General features: G+C 34.2%; 1 protein-coding gene across 4 annotated transcripts; it reads right to left on the reverse strand.

Annotated features, from left to right (window-relative positions):
• Positions 1–663: 663 nt before the first annotated feature.
• LOC114272087 (putative threonine aspartase) lies at positions 664–9,930 on the reverse strand. 4 transcript variants are annotated; one of them, XM_082907397.1, is made up of 6 exons: positions 9,700–9,930; positions 6,254–6,626; positions 5,398–5,526; positions 3,160–3,251; positions 2,442–2,605; positions 664–2,030 (listed from the first exon to the last, which is right to left on the reverse strand). In XM_082907397.1, the coding sequence occupies exons 2-6, from the start codon at positions 6,327–6,329 to the stop codon at positions 1,874–1,876; spliced, it is 618 nt and encodes a 205-aa protein (XP_082763523.1). In that variant the 5' UTR covers positions 6,330–6,626; positions 9,700–9,930; the 3' UTR covers positions 664–1,873. The 4 variants fall into 4 exon arrangements, with proteins under 4 accessions (XP_082763523.1, XP_082763522.1, XP_082763521.1 ...); XM_082907396.1 differs by having other exon boundaries at positions 3,160–3,254; XM_082907395.1 differs by lacking the exon at positions 9,700–9,930 and having other exon boundaries at positions 5,398–5,763; positions 6,254–6,363.
• Between the last annotated feature and the right edge of the window lie 997 nt (positions 9,931–10,927).

Consider the following 10,927-nt stretch of genomic DNA (forward strand, 5'->3'; position numbering starts at 1 on the left):
TGGGCCTTGAATTTGAAACTCAATCAGGCCCAAGCTCGTTGGCTTTTTACCTAAACCAAGCCCAAATCTTGGACATGTTGGTTGAAGTGAGATTGGGCCTAGAATTGGGCCTTGAAATTGAAACTCAATCTAGCCCAAGCTCATTGGGCTTTTACCTAAACAAAACCCAAAACTTGGACTGGCAGCCCAAATGAGATTGGGCCTTGAATTTGAAACCCAACCTGGCCCAAGCTCATTAGAATTTACTCAAACAAAGGCCGAATATTGGACAGGCCAGCCCAAGTTAGATAGGGCCTAGAATTGGGCCTTGAACTTGAAACCCAACATGACCCATGCTCATTGGGCTTTTTCGGAAACAAAGCCCAAATCCTAGACACGCTAGCACAAGTGCGATTGGGCCTTAAATTTGAAACCCAGCCCATGAAAAATTATAATTAAATAAAAAAAAGTGCAGAAAAATTATTTAAAAAAATTCAAATCTTGGGCTAAGCTTGGGGCCAGGCCACGAGCCCATAGAGATGGCCTATTAGCCCACTCATCAGTCCACCATGCGAGCTCACTTAGGCCTAAGGTTTTGGCCCACAGCCCAATGAAAGAGGCTTCACAGATTTTCAACTTTCTACACCAAACAAGCCCATTATCATGCTGGGGAAGAATGGTCCATAAAATAATTGTGCTGATCTCTCGTGAGCAAAAATGAACATCTTTCAAGTTTTAGGTTTGCCTCACTAACAATTTGAAAAATGATAAGTTACTTGAAAGAAGAAAACAAATAAACCACTTTGATTTACTTCCAAATTTTAAATTTCTTATCAAATCTTAGAGCAAACGATATTTTATCTTTTACTTTCACTAACATCAATTTGTGTAACAAACTGGTCAATACCAATCCTATTTTGCTATTTTGTAGTCGTCCTAAAATTTGAGACCTACATAAAAACATATGAATAAAACAAATAAGTTTCGTATAAGTAAAAAATTAAACACAATTAGGTTTGATTTGCGACATGTTTGCCTCGTTTCGTGTAATCAACAAAAAAATCGAAAAATGTAAACCAACATAGTTGGTGTTTGAAAAGTTATAATTTTAGTAGGCTATTTTAGTTTTTAACTATTTTAGTAGACTAAATTTTTTGTGTTTGGAAAAATGATTGAATTTTTTTATAGTTTGATGTAATGTTTGTAAGAGAAAAAGTGAAATGATTATGGATTTGATGTGACATTTTATCTTATTAGCTATTTTAACATATTGTCTATTTATAGATTTTAGCCTAAACGAGGCTAAAATTTTTCTTGCCAAACACCTCCATACTAAAACATGATATGCACACGAAAAGGCAAAAAAAAGAAGAACCAAATAGGACAAACTACAAATTGTTACATGGCACCATTACAATTATGACTGATACGAAATGCACAGTTCAAATATGAAATGCAAATCTCTTCCAGTCAGTTTATGATATGCTCTTATATAAAATATTTGTTCAATTATAAAACAAGAAATCATTATATATAGTAACTATTAGCGAACACTTCACACCTAATTAATACACAACATATTGGTTTACTCTCAATGAGATGATTCTCCATTAAATGTCATCTACTGGGATTGACTGAACTCACTGTGATCTTAAAATCTGATCTAAATATATCAATTAAAGAAGAAAATTCATATGCAACAATAAAGGCTTTGAAATATTACTCGAAACAGATTATACTACCTTGGGCCACTCCATAGAGCTTCCAAAATGACATATTCCAAAAAACAAGTGTAGGCTGCTGCAATCTATATAGCTTTCAGTTAAGGTGAAGTCATGCGAAGCTAAATAGGAAACAAACAAATATTAAGTCGTTTTTTTCCTTAAAACAACCATTAAGATTGAGGGTTGGGAGTGGGAGCTGTCACTGTTATAGGAGCCTCAGTTTGAACAACTAGAGTTCCGGCACTTTTATCAGTACCGTGTTGGCTACTATCTTGCATAACAGAGCGCAAAACTTTCATGCAAGCAGAGCCCAGACCTGCCCGCGACCTGTGCAACAAAAACAATAGCCATGTTGGATTCACAAGCTGGGGGTATACATAAATGGAAACAAAGAATATGATTTTTGTAGGTTTAACACACAAATAAATAATGAAAACTAAATACATAGAAGAAAGCACTAAACTAAACAACAATCAGAAAAACATGAATACCTTTACAAAAATATTCCACAATTAAACTAGCCACGTACCAAGAAAATATAATGTTCCTTGTAGTAAAAGATAAATTAAAATTGTTCATTTCTAAGAAAATTGTAATGTTCCTTGTAGTAAAAGATAAATTAAAATTGTTCATTTCTAAGATACAATTTTCTTTTTGTTTTTTTTATTTTATTTTTTATTCTGTTAGTTATACTTCCCAAAATAAAATAAAATAACATTTTTGAACAACTATACATACAATGATGATGAGACACAGCTCTCCCATGCAGCAAATCCTTTCATTAAATACTCTCCAGCACCACTAGCGCAACATCCAACTATAAATAGAGCCCCAAATAGACCTTTTGAGGATGCCCAACAACCGGAGCCATACATTGCTGCTAATCTCACACATCCAGTTATCTGTTAAAAATATTTGAAGAATAAATTTCAAGTTTAACTGAATAATGATCCATTTTAGAAATGATGTCATGCAAATTTCAACTTTTACGTGTGAATTGTGATCAACAGAGGCATCGAATCTAAATAAAAGACAAGCCAGAAAAGCCATGAAAATGAAAATGATGCCAAATAGGCCCTTAGCAACACCCAATAACCACTTCAAGGTTTCATTCACTACCAAGAAAAGCATTTCTTTTGCATGGTTGTTGGGAACTTGGGAGGACAAAATGTCATAGAGGAACTAATTTTTTATTTTTTTTTTTAAATCAAAGCCTTTGAATCCCCCTCCTCTCTCTCTTTCACACAACTTCATACACCAAAGCCCCCACCAAACCGTCAATGGCCACCAGTCAACTCCTCCCACGGACACCAATTCGACCACCATTGCCATCTTGGGTTAATTAAATAAGAACACTAGAAAAATAATGATACAATTTAAGGAATTGAGACAAATAACATAGAAACTCTTTGCATATATAACAAGAAAATGCCACAAAAACAAAGCAGATAATCACCTTCAGTGCTATGCCACCACTCAAAGCTCTAGATGCTATATGTCCTTCAGTGTCAACAGAAATTAGCCCAAGAGTGTCCATAATGCAGTCATCTTCTGGCACATTCAACATACATAATTGATCATGATCTCAGTTTGTGTTCAAATGATCACATGGTAGAACTTCTGTTTGTGAAACACATGCAAAAACATTCATAAATTAAAAATAAACTTTAATAAAACAACCATAAAATAGAGAGAGAGAGAGAGAGAGAGAGAGAGAGAGGGGGGGGGAGAGAGAAGAAAGTAATTGACATACTTATCATTGTAACATATTTAGTTGTGAATACCAAAAAAAATCAATTGACATATTTAGCATGAACATCCTTTTCTCTCAAAACATATTTTCATGAAACAAGTAAATGACATATTCAGCAATGATAAAATTACACTCTACCCCCCTCAACTATTGTCGCGTATCACTTTACCCCCTGAACTAAATATTGTAACACTTAACCCCCTCATTTACTAATTTTTTTTCAATCTAAACCTTTATGATGAAAATACCCTTTTTTCTATGGGATAAATTACACTTTACCCTCTTGAACTAGTGTCACTTAATATCACTTTACCCTCTAACTAAAAAATGCTACATTTGCCACATTGATTTAAAAATTGGTATCAATGTAAACAATTTATTTCTTTTCTTTTTTTCTTTTCTTTTTTTTTTTTTTTTTTTTGGATCAAAAGAGGAATGGCACATACAAAATAAAGTAGCCAAATGGCACATACAAAGAGGAATCCATCCAAAATAAACTTACACCAGCATAGGAAAGATGAAAACAAACAATACACAGGAGTAAATCTATGAAGAAAACTCAGTTGCACAACATGTGCTTGTGCTCGTACTGCAAGCAGAGGCCAACAAATGGCTGTAGAGCATGCTGACCATAGATCATAGGTTACAACCACAAAGAGGGTAAGCTACATCAAGCACTAATGGACTCCAGAGTCAAACCAAACCAAAATACAATCAAAAAACAAAAAAGAAGACCAGAAAACTCAACCTCTAATCAGATCTGTAGCATATCTAAAGCAGATCCACACCATCGGGTTGAAGGAGGAGAACTTAGCACACTTCCACCATGGGAGGGAAGAAAATCGCCTCAAGAAAGAGGGAGTGGTTGGGAAGAAAAGCTCCCAAACTTATTTGACAAAAACCTAAAAGAGAAAAGGGGGGGATGGAGAGGAGAGAGATGGCCGGAAGCCGAAACCCCCACCCCCTCCCCCTCCCCCTCCCCCTCCCCAAGCAACGCCGCTCTGAGGAACCATAAGAGAAGGAATAGAGAGAGAAGCTCTCGGTTAGAGAGAGAGAGAGTTAAACAATTTGTTTCTTAGATAAATGAAAATTTGACATGTGATTTGCACATGACATCTCAAATCAAATGCCTAAAATGACATCATTAATTTGTTTGGTTCAGTATTTAAAAATTATTTTTGAGCTTTTCTTTTTCATATTTTTTTTGGTCCTCAATGAAACTTCTCAAATCTTAGTCTATTTTTTCTTTTTCTTTTTTACTTTTTAAGTACATCTAATCTAGACGCATCTAAACAAGTTCATTAAAGATGAAAATACATTTACATACCAGTTTTTTGTTTTTCATTTTTTATTTTTCATCTTTAGTAAAATTCCTTTAGATTTCCTAACAAATATTTAACTTTTTAGGTGCATTTAATATTAAATTTTTTTTAATACTAAATATGAACAAAAAATTAAAAAAATCGAAAATTGTAATTGAGTTTAAAAACCAAACAAAGTATAAAAAATTTTAGTTGAAGGGGGTAGAGTGATATTGAGTGATAGTTGAAGGGGGTAAAGTGTAATTTACCCCTATAGTTGAAAGGGTATTTTCGTACTTGAGGTCCAAATTCAAAAGAAAAAAAAAAAAAGGAAAAAAGAAAGAAAAAGATAAGTAGGGTGAAGTTAAGCGCTACAATTTTAGTTTAAGGGGATAAAGTCATGTGTGACAATTTTTTTTTTTTTTTTTTTTGGGGGGGGGGGGGGTTTATGGTGCACCACATGGTTGTGGATACCAAAAAAAAATAAAATTGACATATTTAGCATGAACATCCTTCCCTCTCAAATATATTTATCATGAAACAAGTAATTGACATATTCAGTTATGGTACACCACTTAATTATTGCCAGCTTTGGGAGGAACAGGAATGTTCTGTTTAAAATCTAAATGGCATGGAGTACCTGATACAGCAGCATCCTCTTGAGTGCTAGAAGAAAGCTCTCCATCAATTTCTACTTTCATGGCTTTTGCATCATCAAGCATTGATTTGTATTTTCCCACTATGTTTTTGCCCTCTCTGTAACCAGCCACTGTTTCCAAAAGATGCACAACAAGTATGATAACTAATTCCAGAATAAAGAATAGATTACTAAAGAAATTTAAAACTAACATATTCAAGAAAAAATATTGATATATAGGGAAATGGAAATTTAGACAGATACGACAGAAAACTAGGAGAGTTTACTTCATCAGCCTCTGGTATACTTGCCGGCAAAGGAATACACTTGGATTTTGCCCACATACATGCACCTCTACCAACCAAGAAGCTAGGAAACACAAAAAATGCCTCATAAGAGAACAAAAATCTGAAGGAGAACAACAAATGGCATGCCCTAGTGAGATGCACTAACTCCTCACCAAGGATCACCAGTGTAGCCAAGAAAAAGAGGAAATCCAATTTGGCATGATGTTGAAGTAAGAAACTAATTTATCAGAAACTTGGAATGGACTCCTCAACAAATCATTTCTTTCAAATTTTGACTTGAAGACCAAATCACTGTAACTAATTTCACCCATTACCCTTCATGGTTTCACTTGATTTGAGTTTTACAAGCACTAAACATGTGTAGAAGGCAGATTCATATTCACTATTCACACATAGTATGCATTACGTAATATCCCTAACAAAATATTGTTGCACGACTCATAATTCCCAATGAAAAATCCCCAAGAAATAAATAATAAGTACTGTGACAATGCTGCAATAAAGAGGTAATTTGTATATCAAAATTCAAAGATAAACACAGGTGTTCATACATGGGAGGTATTCGACCCAACAGTGCTGACCCCAACATTTGCTCCTTGGCCAACAAAGCAGCAACTTGGATACCATTTCAGACACTTGCTAATTATTAACTACACAGAAATGAAGAGCATAAAATGAATATGAAAGCTCCATAACATTATCAAAGCCAAGGAACAGAAGAAATTGAAGCTCACAACATAAAAACCTATTTACTTGTTTAGAGTATGGTTTCCATTAATTATAATTCAGGAATACCTGGCACCGCCCCAACAGCCCCAAATGCCCCTAGAATCACCATCCATGATACTGGCATCACATTCCACATGAGTCATGACCATCTTCAGTCAAATTTGAGCCACGCCAAGCATTTGTGCTTGGATCACCCTTTAAAGAAACAAAATTGATCAATAATGAAATTCACAATAGCTAGACAGAATTAAGAAGAGAGACTACAGAAAATTCCCACTGCATGAAATGGCTCTTTCCACATCAAACAGATAGGAGCAATGATCTAGAGCCATATCTAACCCACCCAACAATTCCACACCAAACAGATAGGAGGAATGTTCTAGAGCCATATCTAACCCACCCAATAACCCTACAACATCAAAGCCCAACCATCCCCCTAGGACATTGCACTGGTCCCCTTAAGTTTGAACCAATCCAACGAGCCCAAGCAGTTCATGGACCACTAGCTTATGTTCATCCAAACAAATTATTGCACAGCACAGCTAAAATGTCCTTGAACTATCCTGTAGTTTCAAATGTGTTATTCCATCTACCATATACAAGACCAAAATTTTCACAAATTACTAAAGAAAAGAACAATCCATGAGTTTCAGTTAACTTCTAACATGACTTTAGAGTCCACATTGTAAAATTTCTTACTCTTTTTTTCCACGTAATCCAAGTTGCATGTAAGCATCTTATACAAAAGAAAATAAAGAATTCTTTGTACCACCCACTACTATTACTTTTCAGCTTTGTAGCTTGAAAACAGATTAGTTTTCCAATCAAGTGACATGCAAAAGATTGGATTGGTTGCATTGTTGCACAAGTAGAGCATTTAAAACTCCCATCCACAAACCGAACCCACTCTCCCCACCAAAAATGTATCAAGTATTTTGGGCTCTGTGCATCTCATCAAATAAGAAGTGTCTCATTATAGGCTGCTTCCAAAATCAAATCTTATTTCTAGTATGTCATCTTGATCATGGTTGCTCAACTGTTATCTGCCAATCAAAGTGGCATTATGATGAGCCTTCATTATGCAATCTTCATGTAAGCTCTAGGGGCCATTCTATTTTAATATCAACTCCACACAACTACTTGTTGACTGCATTAAGTCACCAATATAGTAGCAATAAAAGATTCTAACAGGGACAGCAGCATTAATGAAGCAGCAATCTTGATTCATGCTAAGCTCAGGATGACTTGGGTAAACATTTTTGTCTAGCAGACAAGATAATAATAAATAATCACTATAAGACAACTTTGAAGTCTAAATACAATAGTTTGAAAAGGAAGAGGAAGAAAAGGACCTTAGAGGCATATAATTCCAACAGAGATTCAGAAACAAGCCCTACAGCAACATATCATCCTCTATTGATTTGGACTTAGACAAAAGATTGTGGAAAACAAATAGCCAAGACAGGAAAATCAAGTTAATTATTGTTCTAAGTTATGCTTTCCTTTTACTATTTTCTAAGGGTGGATTGTTCTTGAAGTTAAAAAACAATAAGGATCATTGATGTGCAAATGAACCATTGCCAAGCACAATGTAGTTACAAGGCATAGCCTGGGGTTGTTACTGACGAAGAGAAACTAATTTATTTTTTTCAAATTAAAAGTCGCTTTGAAAATAAATATAGAGTAGCTTTTGTTTTTCGAAGTCTCTTAAGTTTAAAGGCTCATTAAGATCCATAATTTTTTCTAGCTTCAAAATATGAGTGAATTTAAATATTTTCTTTTAGTGAACCTATGCCTGCATGGTAAAGCAAATCAAGCAATATGGAAATTGCTGAGCAGCATCCAAGAAGATCCTCTTAACACTCATTCTAATCTATATTGTTATATTAAAGCAGCATCCCATTCGGTAAAGCCTACTCCCAAAGATATGTTATATTTTTTTTATTTCCAAAAAAGTACAAAGGAAATTGATTAATTCATTTGTGTAAGAATTTTTCTTTCCAAATGAGTTGAGGAAAAAAATATAAATCAATGAAGACAGTTACAATAATTCATTAAAAAATAAATTTCAAAAATCACACAATGAGATAAGTTCATGCCCATAGTGCATGACATCATTCTAGTTCATTTAAAATGAAAAGTTCTATTTTCCACCACTAACGATTATTTGCATGCTCCAAATTTCTATAGATTCAACAATGTAACTTACTCAAGACAATCAACATCCAACACAAAGTAAATCTTTAATGCCTTAATAAAGTGCAAAATTGATAAAATTCAAGATTAACAAAATTGATAGAAGTGAAGGCAGACCGCATTACAAGTGAGAGAAATATCAGTGGGTTTCACTAGGTTACCAAGAAAATGGTTTTCTATGTTGTAATTCAAGATATACCCTAAATCATCATTTGGCCAGTTTGACCATGAATCTAGGCCTACAGCCAAACCATGTTGTTGAGCTATTGTTTCTCTTAGGCTTCTCCATTATCCTTGGATTCCAACAGCACATGATCTTTAATTTTCCACAGTCAAGACAGTTAATGTTCAAAAGAATTTTCATGTCCAACAATGGTCACCACCATCCTCATCCAAGCCTGTATTGTCTCGTGTTTTCCAAAGCATAGATCAAATTAAACCATCCCACCATAATATCCAAAACAAATTTTCAGTCATATTCAGTGTTCATGCTCCAGAATAACAAGGGCTCTACTTCTATGATACATCTAGGAAGCGCAGAAAATGGCATACAACCTGAAAGTAACGAGGAAAAAAAAAAGAATAATGGTAATCCCTACTAAGAAACTTTAAAAGGGCCATCCAAACATGACGACTCTCTCTCTCTCTATATGTGTATATATATCATGCTGACACACTTCTGAGAGCAGGCCCTCCATCAATATGCAAATACCTAGCAGAATAAAATGGAATGATCAATCTATATAATCTGTATGAAATGACCATTCACACTTACAATGGTGAATGATCACACTTACAATGGTGAATGATGATTCTATTTATAATGCATTTTTCCTCATTTTTTAGCAAACCAAATGTGAGAATGGACATTGTGATGAAATGATCATATTCTATTCCAGTAAACCAAACACTACCTTTTCAACTGAAAATAGTTGGAAAATGTTTAGAGTACAAACAAAACGACATAATACATAGATTCAAGATATTCTAGTTTAAATTTCCTTTTCCTTTATTTTCCTCAAGATTCTTGGAAACCAAACGGAGGGAAAGAGAGGAGATCCGAAGGAAATACCTTGCCAAGAACAGAAGCAGCAGCGAGGCAGGCACGCTTCATGGCGGACCTAAGAGCTTTCTCGTTCGACGGCGCGTGAAATCCCGCGCCGACGTGAACCGCCACGAAGAACCTAGGGTTCCGATCAGGGACATCCTCCTTCTCCGCCATGGAATTTTGATGAGTAGCTTTTTTCAAGAGGCGTGGAGGGCTGAATTCTGATTTAAATACCACCAGGCGCTGAAGGTTGTGAAAGAGTGTTTTAGAAGTGTGTTGTTAGCAAAAACAAAAGGGGCAGTTATGTGTATATCATAATAATTGGATTTATTGTTTAAAAAGCGCTATAGAAAATATTTGTCATAAAGAAAAAGGATAATTTTATCAAAACTTATTTTTAATAGGACTTGATAGAAATTAAGTCTAACTATTAGGAGTTATTGGTAATTTACCAAAAAGAAAACATATTACGGTTGTGGGACCCACCATAGGCCGATTATCCAAACTCTTCATTTTACTTTTATAATTTCTTTGTGTATATCATTCATAATAAAAAATAAAAAACTAATTAATTTGATAATTATAACATATTCAATATATAACACATTTGTCATAAAAAAATAATAGATGATTTATATTTAAAAATACAACTGCCATTTATCTTTTAATCATAAATGCAATAAATTATGATAGACTTCATGGGTCAAACAACACTCTCCAATCCAAATCTTATACCAAATAAAAACCCAACAACTTGGAATAAGCACAAACAACCGTCCAAATCCACCCGAGTTGCACCCCTATAATTTTGTTCATGCCTAGTGTGGTGCTTACTAATATTGTGAGGGGAGGTGATTCATGCAATCAATATATTTTATTTATTTTTATTTATTTGTTTGTGTGTTTTCAATTGAAAAAATCGATTACTTTTATTTTGTGTAAAATGCAATCAAGGTAGGTTTGGTGGCTTAATCCGAGATGAGAAGGGTATTTGGCTTTGTGGATTTTTCGGCAAGCAAGATCTAAGAAACAAATGTCACTAATTGTCAATTTTTAACAACAGTTTGAAAATTTTGTTACAAAAAATGCTACTAATTATAAATTTTAGTAACAGTTTAAAAAATTGTCACAAAAAAAGGTCACTAATTTTTAACTTTTAGGGACAATTTGAAAAATTCATCAAAGAAAAATGTCACTAATTGTAAGTTTCAAGGACAATTTATAAAAACTGTGACAAAAAAATCACTCCACA

This window comes from Camellia sinensis, chromosome 2, assembly GCF_055761805.1.
Source record: "Camellia sinensis isolate YWXY chromosome 2, ASM5576180v1, whole genome shotgun sequence".
Classification (NCBI taxonomy): Eukaryota; Viridiplantae; Streptophyta; class Magnoliopsida; order Ericales; family Theaceae; genus Camellia; species Camellia sinensis.